This window comes from Globicephala melas, chromosome 1 (genome assembly GCF_963455315.2).
Source record: "Globicephala melas chromosome 1, mGloMel1.2, whole genome shotgun sequence".
Taxonomy (NCBI): domain Eukaryota; kingdom Metazoa; phylum Chordata; class Mammalia; order Artiodactyla; family Delphinidae; genus Globicephala; species Globicephala melas.
Genome location: NC_083314.1, coordinates 28,583,151 through 28,598,437, shown reverse-complemented (window position 1 = coordinate 28,598,437; position 15,287 = coordinate 28,583,151). Strand labels below are relative to the sequence as shown.

The window sequence follows — 15,287 nt, the reverse complement described above, 5'->3', positions numbered from 1 at the left end:
ACAGGAATAGAAACAAGGATGGCCACTCTCAGCACTTTTATTCAAAACAGTATTGGAAGTCCTAGCCACAGCAATTAGGCAGGAAAAAGAAATAAAATGCATCTATATTGGAAAGGAAGAAGTAAAATTGTCTCTATCTGCAGATGACATGATATTATATATAGAAAACTACAGGGACTCCACCAAAAAACTGTTAGAAATAAACAAATACAGTTAAGTTGCAGGGTACAAAATCAACAAACAAAAATCTGTTATGTTTATATACAGTAACAATGAGCTAACAGAAAGAGAAATTAAGAGAACAATCTCATTTATAATCACAGCCAAAAGAATAAAATACCTAGGAATAAATTTAACCAAGGAGGTGAAACACCTATACACTGAAATCTATAAGACACTGTTGAAAGAAACTGAAGAAGACACAAGTAAATGGAAAGCTATTCCATGCTCATAGATTGGAAGAATTAACATTGTTAAAATGTCCACTCAACCCAAAGAAATCTACAGATTCAAAGCAATCCCTATCAAAATTCCAATAGCATTTTTCAAAGAGAAGAATCCTAAAATGCATAAGGAACCACAGAAGACCCCAAATAGCCAAATCAATTTGAGAAAGAAAGAGCACACTCCCTGATTTCAAATTATTTTACAAAGCTATACTAACCAAAACAGTATGGTGTTGGCATAAAAGCGGACACATAGATCAACAGAACAGAACAGAGAGCCCAGAAATAAACCCATGCATATGTGGTCAGTTAATTTAAGACAAAGAAGCCAAGACTGTACACTGGGGAAAGTACAGTCTCTTCAATAAATGGTGTTAGGGAAATTGGCCAGCCACATGCAAAAGAATGAAACTGGACCACTATACACAAAAATAATTGAAAATGGATTAAAGATTTGAATGCAAAACCTGAAATCATAAAACTTCTAGAAGAAAACATAGGCTGTAAGCTCCACGACATCTGTCTTGGTGATAATGTTTTCAATTTGACATCAAAGGCAAAGGCATCAAAAGCAGAAATAAACAAGTGGGACTACATCAAACTAAAAAGCTTCTGCACAGCAAGGAAACCATCAACAAAATGAAAAAGCAACCTACCAAATGGGAGAAAATATTTGCAAATCATATATCTGATAAAGAGTTAATAACCAAAGAATTCATACAACTCAACAGCAAAGAACAAACAACTCTTTAAAAAATGGGCAGAGTATCTGAATAGACATTTTTCCTAAGAAGACATACAGATGGCCAAAAGATAAATGAAAATATGCTCAACATCACTAATCATCAGGGAAATGCAGATTAAAACCAGAATGGGATATCACCTAACACCTGTTAGAATGACTATAATAAAAAAGACAACAAATAACAAGTGCTAGTAAACATACGGAGAAAAGGAAATACTACAGCACTATTGGTGGGAATATAAATTGGTACAGCCTCTATGGGAAACAGTATGCAAACTCCTCAAAAAGTTAAAAATGCAACTACCGTATGATCTAGCAATCTCACTTCTGAGTATTTACCCAAAGGAAATGAAAACAGGATATTGAAGAGATATCTGCACTTCCATGATCACTGCAGCATTAATTCCAATAGCCATGATGTGAAAAGAACCTAAGCGTCCATAAGCAGATGAATGAATACATAAGATGTGATATACAAATATATAGAATATTATTCAGCCATGAGTAAAAAGGAAATCCTTTCATTTGCAACAATATGGAGGAACTTGAGGGAATTATGCTAAGTAAGGTAAGCCAGAGAAAGACAAATACTACATGATATCACTTATACGTAAAAGCTAAAAAAAAAAAAAACACTCAAACTCATATACTCAGAGAGTAAAAAAGTGGTTGCCAAGGCCTGCGGAATGGGGAAAATAAGGAAAGGTTGGTAAAAGTGTAAACTTTCAGTTATAAGATGAATAAGGTCTGAAGATCAATATAAACATAGTGATTACCAATGACAATACTGTGATATAATTGAACTTTCGCTTACAGAATAGAACTTAAATGTTCTCACACACACACACACAAAAATAAATATATGAGGTGATGGATGTTTTCATTAACTCAATGGCGGGAAACCTTTAAATACCTTACAATTTTATTAGTCAATTATACCTCAATTAGGCTGAAAACAAAAACTGTCAAGGCCATAAAAAATGAGGAAAGCCTGAGAAACTATCACAGACCAGAGGCTGAGTAAGGACACAGGACAACTAAATGCAATGTGTTATCTTGGATTGGATCTTAGAACAGAAAAAGGACATTAATTAAAAACTGGTGAAATTCTAATGAAGTCTGGAGTTTGGAATTTAACACTAAGGGAAACTGGGTTGAGGTATGTATAGGAAATGCCTCTACTATCTCTACAACTTTTCCATAAATCTAAAGTTATTCCAAAATAAAAGTTTATTTTTCAAAAAAAGATGTATTAGGAATCTTACAGGACAGGTTTTAAGCAACGTGTGCACAAGTCATGGATTGCAGCGAGAAGAACTTAGGGAATGAAAAAAGTTTGGAAACAGACAAGTCAGGAAGTCATAGTAGGAGATTCTTAATGATCAAGAATGGCAGGTCTTTAAGGGGATTTTGGCAGTTTTGACACATTCCCTGCTGTAGAGTAATCTCACAATCTCTGATCAAGTGCACTCAGCCAGAACAGGGCAGAGGCCAAATAATGAACCAGCAGATTTAGACATGGCAAAAAGTTAGACCAAAGTACTTGTGAAAAATTTAAAAATTAATATTCTTCTTGACTAATAAAAACAAAGACATATAGAAATAAAAACTATAAAAAAGAATTCATGTAAACAATAGCATTAGATATTGGAATAGGTCACTAAAGTGTCCCTAAAACTCTCACTTCCCAGGTCTTAAAAAAACTGGATAGGGCTTCCCTGGTGGCGCAGTGGTTGAGAGTCCGCCTGCTGATGCAGGGGACACGGGTTCGTGCCCCGGTCCAGGAGGATTCCACGTGACGCGGAGCGGCTGGACCCGTGAGCCATGGCCTTTGGGCCTGTGCGTCTGGAGCCTGTGCTCCACAACGGGAGAGGCCACAACAGTGAGAGGCCCACATACCACAAAAAAAAAAAAAAAAACTGGATAGAATCTCAAACAAACTACAGATGGTTTAGATACAGCCTTGTCTGTTATCTTCTCCAGCAGACGTTTAATCATAACCCTTTTCAGGAGTTTCTCATGGAGCTTCTGGTGTTTCTTTCCACTGAACTCTTGTTGCATTTAACATCTTAGCATCTGTCTGTCAAGTAGCGTAAGTAGTGTATGCCACCTCATTCTTTCACTTGTGTATAAGTCCTGCCTCCCTAGCACATATTCATTCATTCATTGTTTCAACAGTCAAGTCAGTCAGTATTGGATGTCTACCAGGCACTGTGCTGGGCATTAAGGGTACATTGTTATAAATAAGAAACCACTGTTGTCCTCAAGTTTTTCCAATGAGGTCAAAAGATAGACAATTAATCAGGCAATTTTAAAAAAAACAGTGTATTAAGTGCTATAACAGATGCTTGCCCATGATGTTATGGGACAACATAAAAGGGGTATTTAACCAGATTTTAGGTTTAGAAGTGAAAACATTTAAGCTGAGTTCTGGAGAACTAGACCATATGCAACCTGATGTCAAAGGCCTGATGTCAAATCACAGACATTTGAATTTTCTCAAGCCTTAAGCTCAGCTCCTTGCAGAGAGCAGAAATTAGACTGTTAGTTAATTATGATCATAATAATATTGATAATATGGATCAAGACAATAACAGTGGCTTGTGTCCAAGATACAAAGATGAGTAAGGCAGAATTCCAACTCTCAAGGCATCTCTGGAATTTTCCCTGTTCATCCTTGTACCCATCACGCCAATCACAATTCCTGGGACATGCTGGCACTCAATAAATATTTGCTGAATGGATGAGCTTTCTCAGACTCCCCACATTCAGTCAAGCACCAAGTCCCATGAACTCTTTTTTCTTTTTTAATAAGGCTGTTTCATTCGTGTGTTTACTGGAGTAGCAGGGTTTTTTTTTTTTCGGGGGGGGGGCATGTGACACGACTTGTGGGATCTCAGTTCCCCAACCAGGATTGAACCTGGGCCACAGTAGTGAAAGTACCAAATCCTAACCACTAGACCACCAAGGAACTCCCCCCATGAACTCTCATTTCACAATATTTCTTACATCTGTTCCTCGATTTTTCTACTTTTCACCATACTCTTTTGTTATTTCCTATCCCTACCACTGAAAGAGAATTTACACTGGTCCCCCCCGGCCAGTCAGGCTCTTCTTCCTCAACACTGCGAGCCACCAGCAGGTTTTCTGAAACCCAGACTTGCTAACTGAAGTGCCTACTGAAATACCTCCTGTTTGCTTACAGAATAAAGCTGAACATCATCAGCATTATTACAATTCAAATCCTCAAGTCCTCCGTGGTCTCGTCCTAATCTACCACTGCGGGTGTTTTCACACGCAACGCTCACTTAAACAAACCCTGCCCTCTAGTCATACTTGTTCACCCACTGGTCTTCCAAACAGGCTTTTTGTTGACCAAATTCCACTCAAAAGCCTTGGTTCAGGCCAGTCCTATATCCAGCAGCTCTTCTTCCTAGGCTCCTAAGACCCAGTACAAAACTTTGCCTAGGGTGAAGCTTTCTTTGAACACCTTTGTGTACAGCGTGAAAGAGAAACCACATTTTTTTAATACAGATATACAACTGACTCAACACCATTTTTTCAAAAGACCATCTTTTTCCCAGTGCACTTCTGTGCCTGTCACTTTTGTCATAAATCAAGAACCTGTCAATAATAACATATACACAGGTCTGTTTCTGCACTTTCTGTTGATTGATCTATTCAATTATCCTTACACCGATACCACATTGCTTTAATTAATCTAGATTTGCTATCTGGAAACAGTCGACTAAGTTGTTCTTCATCAAGATTGTCTTCTCTATTCTTGGCCTTTTGCATTTTCATACAAATTTTAGAATCACTTTTCAACATATACAAACTTGTTGGAATTTTAATTGGAATTGTATCTACTCTATAGATCAATCTGGGAGAAAATTAAAAAGAAGTCTTATCAATCTCCTTAAGTATTTGATATTTTTATGCTAATGTAGATGGTAACAGTTTTTAGTTTTATTTTGGAATTGTTTTTTCATAATTTAATTTTGTATAGTAACTTTGTATCCAGTGGCTATGATAAATCCAGTGACATTATTAATTCATTAAGTGTTATCTGTAGTTTATGTTGTTCAGATGTACAAAATAATGTCATCTGCTAATGACAATTTTACTATTTCCTTTGAATTCTTACTCTTGACTTACTGCATTGGTTATGACCTCCTGTACAATGGTGAACAGAAGTGATGATGACGGACATCTATGCCTCACTATCCAGGGAGATATTTTTAAATATTTCACCATTAACTATGATTCTTTTTAAAGAAACTCTTTATCAGAATAATGAAGTTTCCTTTTATTTCCAGTTTGTTGAGAATTTTACCATGCCTAAGTATAGAATTTCATCAAACGCTTTTACTTCATTTATTGAGATATGGGTTTACTTTCATTCTGTTAATGTGATAAATTACACTGACTTTTGAATTTTATATCAACTTTGTATTACTGGGATAAATTTAACTTTGTTACAATATGTAATCAATATACGACAGGATTCATTACCTATTTTATCCTTGTCTAAACAAGTCCTTTGAAGACAGGGTTTTATGCTACTTTGTATTTTTCTGTATTATTCATAACACTGTAATCATATTATAACTACATTTATAAAATTGTAAGCATCTTGAGAGAGGGCAAAGACTTGCTTTGGTCTTTGTATACTCTCTACTGTTTGGAACACAGTATACATCACATAAATGCTTGTTGAATGAAAGTCCTCATAATCTCCTAACAAAGTGTCTTTCACATAAAAGTCACTCTAAATAAATATCTGTTGATGATGAGTGTGTCAGTTAGCGCTTTCTTTACTTCAATGAGTCCCATTTTCTCAATTTAATTCCTCATGTTATAACTGTAAGAGCCCTAACAACTTATTGGCAGGAGCACAATTATAGCTCAATTCAGAAAAAGAATATGTTCACAAGTTTCACCATCTACTTTAGAGGATAAAAAACCATATTTATCACCCAATTGCCATGACATCCAGTCCCATGATACCCAGTCAGGTAGTCCAGCTTGGGCCCACTTCATATGTTCGGCATCAGTGAGATTTTCCAAAGTACATAAGTACACCTGGGAAAGTTTCCCATGTTCTTCATTCTGCTTCATAAGCCCTGCTTAACAGCTTGATTTGTGATTTTAGAAACTGGGCTCTTTTGTCTCTGTTTCTGAGAAAAATTTAAACATACGTTTTTGGTAAAAAGGTCTGTCTCTTCACAACCACTGTGTGGCATTTCAACTGTAACTCAACATTTATGTTGTACTCTCACAGCACAATTTCTGTAGGTATGAATTTGAGACAATCAGTAACTTTAAATGTCCCCAACACATACACTTGAAGCAACATCTCTGGGTTGCTACTTTACCACAAATTCTCTCTCTGCCTAACTATGCCATCTATCAGTCAATTCAGTACAAGAACATAACATATTATAGTTACTGTCTTGTTCCAGAAATTCAAAAGATTCATCAGATTTCTTGACCTTTAGAGCCAGAACAGAAGAACTGGAAACTGTTACATAGGCTTAAACCTGAGACAGATACAGAAATCTGTGAGGAGAAGTGAAAACTTTCAGAGAAACTAGCCAGAGGAAATAGGTAATGGCTATTACATGTAAGAAGGGAAGAAAAAAGGAATCTTAGCTTCAGTAGTCTTGAGCTTCTCAAGTTAAATATATTTAATATATCACTGACAGTGATTATGTTAAAATAACTCAATAAGCCATACCCAACAGAGTTCAAAGAAGTCAAAGTTTCTTCAAAACAAACTGAAGTGTCAACCCACTGTCCATTAGTAGAATAAATATATGCCACCTAAAGTAATGACAAATACAATAATGGACACAACACTGATGCATTAGAACACACTCAAGAGACATCTAGACTTTCATTTCTTGACGCATGGGTTAGAGAGGCAGAGAATTCTGCCTCAGCCTATTCTGTTTATCTAAAGTCACAGTAAATAATCCTGGTAAATGTTAATGTTCTTAAATGTTTGCCAGACTAAAATTATCCAGTCTGGCCAAAAATACATAAACATAAAAAAGGATATTTTCTCCTTGTTCATTTGTTTGTTTCGTTGGTTAGTTGGTTGATTTTTAATGGTACATTTTAAAGATGCATTCCCTTAGGTTGAACTTTGTCTTTTGGTGCTTTACTGATCTGCTCTGTGGAGTATAATTACTTTCATGAATCTGCTCTGTGGGACATAAATAACATTACATAATATGAGCCTAGACCACGGTGACCAAGTTTGCTCCAATCCATTTATTCTTCTTTGCTCATCATGTGAATAATTTATTCCAGGAGGCAAGTGTGCACTTGGCATTTATCTACTATTCACTGGTAACATAAACTCTATTTAAGTGTGAAAATTCACACTTAGAGAAGACAATTTTTTTTTTTTTTAGTGAGGCACTTACTAAACCAAGCAAGACACTAGGGCTCACTACAAGTGTGCACATTAAGGATTCTGTCTTCTACTCTTTACAGTTTCTCTCTTCTGCTTTCTCTTTCCATTTTAAATAGGCTTTCTGAGCCACCATGCAGATAAATATCACCACCAGCGCAAAGCTGGGAAGGAAAGCAGAAGTTGGGGACAGGGCAAGGAGTTGGTCTCCACTAGCAGAGCCCACAGAGAGAGTGAGAACAAAAGTCAGCCTCAGAATGGCCAGGCAGGGAACAAACAGGGGCCCACTGGCCCAGGAAAGAAGCCCCCAGAAAATGGACCAGAAGTCAGGCAAAGAGGCAACTTAACAGGCCAGGAATGGTGACCTGGCCTTGCTGACAAGAAGACCCATACACTTCTGGGTCCAGAACTATAATTCCGGCAGGCTGATCTCAAATATGAAATCTGGAAGCTCTTTGGGTGGAGAGTGCAGGCTCAGCCAGGCAACAGCTGAGTAGCAATTATACCTATAGGTATTGTGTGTTGAGCACTGAGCACGGGCCATATGCTGTGCTAAGAGTTTTATGTCTCATGGTCATCCTTATGAGCTAGTCATGGATGTTCTCTTTCTCCTTCTTTTGGGTGTTGGTTGAATGCACCTTCCTCACCCCTTTCAAGAAAGCCTTGGCCAGGAAACTTTCTTTGGCCAACTATCATGAGTCAAATAGATGCACCACTTCTGGGTAGAAGTACTGAAAGGCATCACATGATTCACGAGCTTCCCTTCAGCTGACTTGACAATCATGAAAACAAGTATCAGGATGGAGCTCCCAGCAGGCCAGGCAACTAAGATGTGGAAAATATCCTGCTGCTATGGACTGGATATCTGGATGCTTATGCCCCCCTCCACCCCAGCCGAATTCACGTGTTGAAATCCAATCCTCAATAGGCTGGCATTTGGAGGTGGGGCCTTTGAGAGGTGATCAGGTAATAAGGCTGGAGTCCACATGAACAAGATAGTCTTCAGAGAGCACCCCCATCACCATCACCATCACCACCACCACCACCACCACCACCACCACCACCACCACGTGAGGACTCAGCAAAAAGACGGCTATCTATGAACCAGGAAGCAGGCCCTACCAGACACCAAATCTGCCTGTGCCTTGATCTTGGACTTCCCAGCTTCCAGAACTGTGAGAAATAAATGTTTAAAAGCCACCCAGTCTGTTACAGCAGATTGAACTAAGACACCTGCCAACCTGCACAAGTGAGAAGAGTGAAGAAAAATTTATTTTGTAGTACTTACTGAGCCCCTGCCATAAGGGGATTGTGCATCACTGGAGTATAGGCATGGACTGTCTCCTTGAATCACCCAGTAAACCTGCAACTCCTTATGGAGGACTGTGAATGTACATCCTGGTGACTGTGGGTCCTTCGCCCAGGCCTATCTAACCAGAGCCCCACTCTTAACCACGCTGTGGCAAAAGCTAACTGAACACGCAGGAGAGAAAATAAGACACCCCCATCTCCATAAACAGCATCAGGAACTTCTACACACACAACTGACATCAGGCCAGGCGACTTAGCGGAGTAGCCACTGCAACTCTCTAACTCTGTGGAAAAAAAAAAAAGTCAATCAAGGCATATACCACCAAAGGACACCAGCCTAATGTTACACCGTCCTCTGGGATAGCCAAACTGTATTAAATGGTGACTCTCAAAGTGATCCAGCCCCAGGGAGGGCTGACAGAGCAGAGTGGGTTAGAGTTGAAAAAGTGGCCCCATGCTCCTCTTCTTTGCTAGATCATAACCTTCACTTTTACATTATACCTAAAGTAAATATGGGATCCTACAGAGAATAAGACTTCCATTGTTTCCCAAACCTAATGCCTTCTAAAGCCATTGGCGTTATGAGGCTGAACAGGAGGCGAAAGATTCTAAGAACCAAGACACTATTTGCAGCTAATAAGACAACATTCTACGCAGGGCCCAGAAATTTTACTTTTTCCAGAAATTTACAAGTAGAGTTCAAAATCTAGAATTCACGGTATAAACATAACTTCCTTGTATCTTCTAATCATGACTTAAGAATGGGAGAATTCCCTCACATACATTTATTCTTAATGGGTATTCATCTTAAGTATCAACCAACCAACAACAGGAGACCTACTAGAGAATGGACTTGAGGATATGGGGAGGGGGAAGGGTAAGCAGTGACAAAGTGAGAGAGTGGCATGGACATATATACACTACCAAACATAAGATAGATAGCTAGTGGGAAGCAGCCGCATAGCACAGGGAGATCAGCTCGGGGCTTTGTGACCACCTAGAGGGGTGGGATAGGGAGGGTGACGCAAGAGGGAAGAGATATGGAAACATATGTATATATATATAACTGATTCATTTTGTTGTAAAGCAGAAACTAACACACCATTGTAAAGCGATTATACTCCAATAAAGATGTTAAAAAAAATTTAAAGATGGGTTGAATGTATTCCAATCCTTAATCATTCAATTTCTGTCACTTTTCTCTGGTCCAATCTGGGGATTTGTCCTGCAGCCTTTAAACTAGAAAAGGAGAGGTAAACTATTCTCATTTTTAGCAAATTGATTGGAAATATATTCTCTAGCTGTCACTTTACATTGTGTTATTGACTTTCAGATTAAGCAATGCCTCTGAAGTCTGGACAGAGTCCACACTCCGTTATTGGGATGACTGAATATGCGTACCATTTGAAGCCATAATTTATTTATGGCCTTAATACTGGATTGGCTTTTAAAGCATGAGCAAAATAACAGTAGGCTGTTCTCATGCATATGATCTCCATTATAATTATTCATTTTTTAACATAATAAAAATGGTAGTCATCCATTTGATTAGACAGATCAAAGGGGTCAAACTACCATATATCACCTTTGAATTTCACATGATACACTCATCCTAATCTCTGCAACATCTAAATCTGAAGGTGTCACATGTGTTCAGAATGTTGTCCATCATAAAGTCAACATTATATTTTCATGCTTTGTGTGGCAATAACATACTGGGTTATATTTGTTATGGGTTTTTAGATTTTAAATATCTAATTAGAAATTAACATCAAACTACTTGAAACATCGTAGTGTAGACAACATAGGACAGATGAGCTTGAATGAAAATAAAATTACATTGTTATGCTAATTTAATTTTCCATAGCACTTTCATAAATATTATTTCACTAAAGTGTTTGTAGATGTTTCAAAGGGGCAAGAGAATATCACAAAAAAATGTCACTGGAAGCAAAGCCCCCTTTCTAACTGAAAGCAAGTGTACAGGAAAATATCAGAACAGAATATGTTTCATGATATGTATTTGAGAAAGCAAACAAAACTGTTACTTTGATTTAAATAACAAAAGAGGTAATTTTTCAAAAAATAAGTACAAGGTTCTATTTTGGAGCATCTGAGTGAAGAAGAAAGCATAGATCCTTATGTGCAAACAACCAGATCTCACTTTCCTTGGTCTCTAACCCTCAGCAGGCACTGAGCATCCTATACTCATCCACAAAGGTGAGGCTGCCGTGGCCCACCCTGTATGACTTAATACTTTCAGTGAAAATCTAAAAGTGAGAAACCATTTAAGTATAATGTGTGCAATGTCTGTGACTCAAGGAGACATAGTCGTAAAAGCTGGCAGTATTGATTTTCAGTAAGAAAATAAAGGAACTAGACCAGCTAAAAGCACAAGCTGCAAATGAACACATATTCAGAGTGACACTGAAATGAAGACATACTCTATCACCATCCTAAGGGCAGACCATTCTCCCTAGTACTCATAAAACGACATCAGGATCCAAATTACAGGAAGATGCTATTTGCCCCTCTTTAATAACCACAGGTTCCTTCGCTAATTGTGGAGCCTGCATTTTTAAACAGATACTGCTGCCTTTCAAACAACTTGCATCCTAGAAATCTCCTTCAGTTACTTCCATAGTCTTAAGGATCTGAGGCATCCATTTGATATTGTCTCTACACACAAGACAGCATGCACCCCAATTCAAATCTTTAAACCTGCACTTTCGGACTTGATCAGGCCCTAAAAGAAAAGGCAAAGACCTTCCTTTCAGACTGGGTAAGAGAAATACTCCTTTGCCCTCTTCCTCCTGGGAAGCTAGTTGCTGCTGAAATGCCCAAGAGAAGAGAAGCGCGCGGAGTAGGGGGTGGGGGGCGGAGGAGACGGGGGAGGGGTAGGTCCTTGCGGCGGTAGATGTGTGAGTTCCAGAAGTTCTTTCTATCATAATTGGCGATGTGACCCAAATACAAGGAAACCTCCACATTCCATTAACAGACTCAATTTGGATTATGCAGCTCCGCAGAAAGAAACGGCATTTTCTCTGTAGCCAGCTGTGCTGCCCTCGAGATAACTCTCTTAGTTTCATGTTAACATTTGGTTAAGGAGATGCTGATGGGTCAGATTTGATACTGTGAATCCACTAAACGCCGTTTTACAGGGACTTTTTCTCTCCTGAATGGCGAGCCTAGGGGCTCGGCCCCAGCGCCAATAACGTTTCCGGCGAAACACGCACTCTTTGGGAGACGGGGTCCCCGCTCGCCAGCCCCCACCCTCCAGCGGCGAGTCCCGGGAGCAGGGCGACCTGCTCTTCCTTTCTCTGTTTCTCCTTGCAATGTGCAAACCCCTCCCTAGCTGGGCGCAAGTAGAGAGGACCGCCACCTGCTCATCCCAGAGGATACGCTGCAGAAAACTCGAATGGATCTTGCGCGGACACAGGCTGGATTCCAGCGGCGACAACTTTACGGATTTGTTCATGTTAGTTCTGGACCGGGTAAAATAGCCCCAAAGACGCGAGCAAACGCCCCTCTGAAGCCCACTACCGTGCAACACCGGCTCCTTGGAGCCACGCTGGGGCAGTTCCCCTTATTGCTCACCCCACAAACGCACTGCGAACGACCCCCCCCCCCCGCCCGCAGTGGAAGCCCGGAGAGGTCGAGGTGTGCGGGGCCAGGCAGTGCGTAAGGGAACAACCCCGCCCCGTCCCGCCCCTCCCCTCTCCGCAGCCCGCTCCTTCCCGGCAGGAAAGTGCCGGAGAGGCCCCGGACGGGCGTAGGACCCTGACGCCCCGGCCCCAAGCCGGGCCGCCGGCGGGCTCCCCGCGCCCGGCCCAGGGGCGCGCGTGTGGCAGGTGCAGGGCCGCGGTCGGGGCAGCGAGCCGCGCTTACGTGCTCCAGCTTGTCTTTCCTCCGGAGCCAGACGCTGGCGCTGTAGTCCTGCTGCTTGACGCTGCTGTAGAAGTTCGCGCCCACTCGGGTCAGGCTCGGCGAGGGCTCCTTGGGGCGGCTTTTCAGCCTCATCTGCTCAAAGCCCTCGTGGGGGGAGGCCGAGAGCCACTCGTGCTGCCGGATCTCCATGCTGACATGACCAGGCGGCGGCCGGCGCGCAGCGAGCTCGGGATGGGCGTGCGAGAAGCCGGCCGAGGCTGAGGGAGGAGCGAGCGGGCGCGGGCAGGGCGCGGGGAGCCGAGCGCGGGCAGGGCGGGGTGAAGCGGACGGGGAGGGAGGGGGAGGAGAAGGAAAGGAGGGGAGGAGGGAGAGGAGAAAGATGGGGCAGGAGGGAGGCCGCGAGCTAGGCGTAGGCGCAAGGTGCGGGCGGCTGCGGTCCCGGGTGGGCGCTCAGCGCGCCGGCCCCCGGCTGAGTGCGGCGGGAGGGGGCGGGGGAGTGGGAGTGGGAGGGGCGGCGGGAGGGGGGAGGGGCGGCGCGCGCCTGCAGGTTGGCGCAGTGAGGAGGCAGAGGGCTGCGAGTCCGACCGCCGCCCCTCCCCGCGCGCCTAGGCCAGCGGTGGCCGAGCGGCGGACCTGCCTTCCGCAGCCTTCCCTCAGCCGGGCTCCGAGTCGTCCCCTCGCATTTTTACTTGAAAGCGAAGAGCAGCTGGAGAAGTCGGCGCTGTCTCCGTGCCCCCTCCCTCCTTGGCATCACCCCGCCTTTCCCCCACTCGCCGCCTCCGACCTCTGCCTCCCCTCTTTCTCAAAGTTCAGTAACTTCCAGCCTCAGGAGCCCATTTGTCCCACCCTGGGGGACTCCGAACAGAGGGTGTCCAGCAACCCCAGAAAATGGCCCCAAGGACGAGTGTCTTGAGCCTGGCACGATTTCCTTTGGAGGGTGTAGTGATGCAGACCCTCCCGGTGCGGTAGCCCAGCGGCGGAGCGTAGCTCCTAGCAGCCTAGCCCCTCGGATCCTGGGAGGGCGATTCCGGACCCCTGCTGCAAATACTCCGCCTCCACTCCGTTCTGAAGGCTCTGGGGCCCGAGAACCGTGCGGTTCTCTTCTTGATTCCGGGCTCCCAGGGCCAGGTTTTACATCCCCAAAGCTTTTTACCCGGGCTTTCCCTCCCAGGCCCAGACTTAAGACAGGCTGCCTCGACGATTTTTTAGAAATAAGGCGGCATATTAATAATTAAATCTCTTTATCTTTTTCTATTTTTGAAATCAACGTTTTTCAAGACATTCTTTGGTTTTCCAAAACGCTGAATAACAACTAGTGTTAAGGATTTCTCAGGTCCATTTAAAAGCTTGTTAAATGTTTGAAAGCTAGAGAAGTGTAATGGAGTGTTTAAAGGGAGCCACAGATGGTAAACTGAACTCTCTAGCCCTTGGCAGAACTGTTCCCCAGAACTGTCCACCTTGCATTATAGTTTCAAAGAAAGACATTCCTGGGTTGGAATTTGATGAAGTTCTGTGAGGGCAAGGATTGTGCATCATACCCTTTTAAAGTCTCCATATGAGAGGATGGTATTGTAATAATAGTTGAAATAGAATCCTGTGAGCAGTCAATTTGAGGATGAAGCAACTACATATAAACAACACACACAATTCTTGGTTATTCTAAATCGGTTTTCTTAGGAGCTGAATTGCATTGTGTAATGTGTACCCCAGTGTGTGGGTTATCTCTAAATCTCACAGTTATTTTGCAAGACACAGGTTATTCACCCCATTTTCCTGGTGAGGGAAGGAACTGAGACTCAGGCATGAATCACACTTCAAAGCAAGGATCTGAACCATGATTAAAAGGCTGCTAACGCTATACATTCCACTGTCTTTTCTCTCACATTTTGCTATTACAATTTAGCTTTCACTGCTTTTGCTTTTTAAAGTATAAACATACAATTTAAATGATTACAAGTATATATATATACATATATATACATATATATGTATATATATATATCTTTTGTAATATTGGTGTTAGAAAAACCAGACTGCCCTTCTGCAAAGGCTACCTCTGCTTTTTGGTCTATAAGATTACACTGTAGGTCATGTGGTATAGCCAAACCTTGGCAAGTGACAGATTTCCAATTCAGAGTACTAATGAAATGTTCCACTGTAGTAGAATTTAAACAAATGGTTTCCATATCAAGTCAGGTTTTCATATTGAATAGATTTTTTTTTTCTTTACTATACCTGTTTAGGGGAAAACACTGTAGATACTACTACCATTATTTTTTAAAGGAATAGACTGGTAGTATATGTGTTACAGGCAAACTACTGAATTGAGCATTATAATCAATTCATAGATAATTTTTTATGATCAAAAATATCAGGCAAAGCATAGATTTTGTACTGTTTCACATTTCATCTATTTAGTGTACAGTGCCAGACATCAAAATGGATTCAACAATTTTAAATAAACCTGGGTGCAATC

General features: G+C 41.6%; 1 protein-coding gene across 1 annotated transcript in view; it reads right to left on the bottom strand.

Moving 5' to 3' along the window:
- Positions 1 to 13,127, bottom strand: part of PLD5 (phospholipase D family member 5) — a 489,350-nt gene extending 476,223 nt beyond the window's left edge. The window contains exon 1 of the mRNA XM_030868579.2: positions 12,812 to 13,127. Within this exon, the coding sequence (XP_030724439.1) occupies positions 12,812 to 13,000 (189 nt within the window). The 5' untranslated portion in view covers positions 13,001 to 13,127. The remainder of the gene's footprint in view (positions 1 to 12,811) is intronic.
- Between the last annotated feature and the right edge of the window lie 2,160 nt (positions 13,128 to 15,287).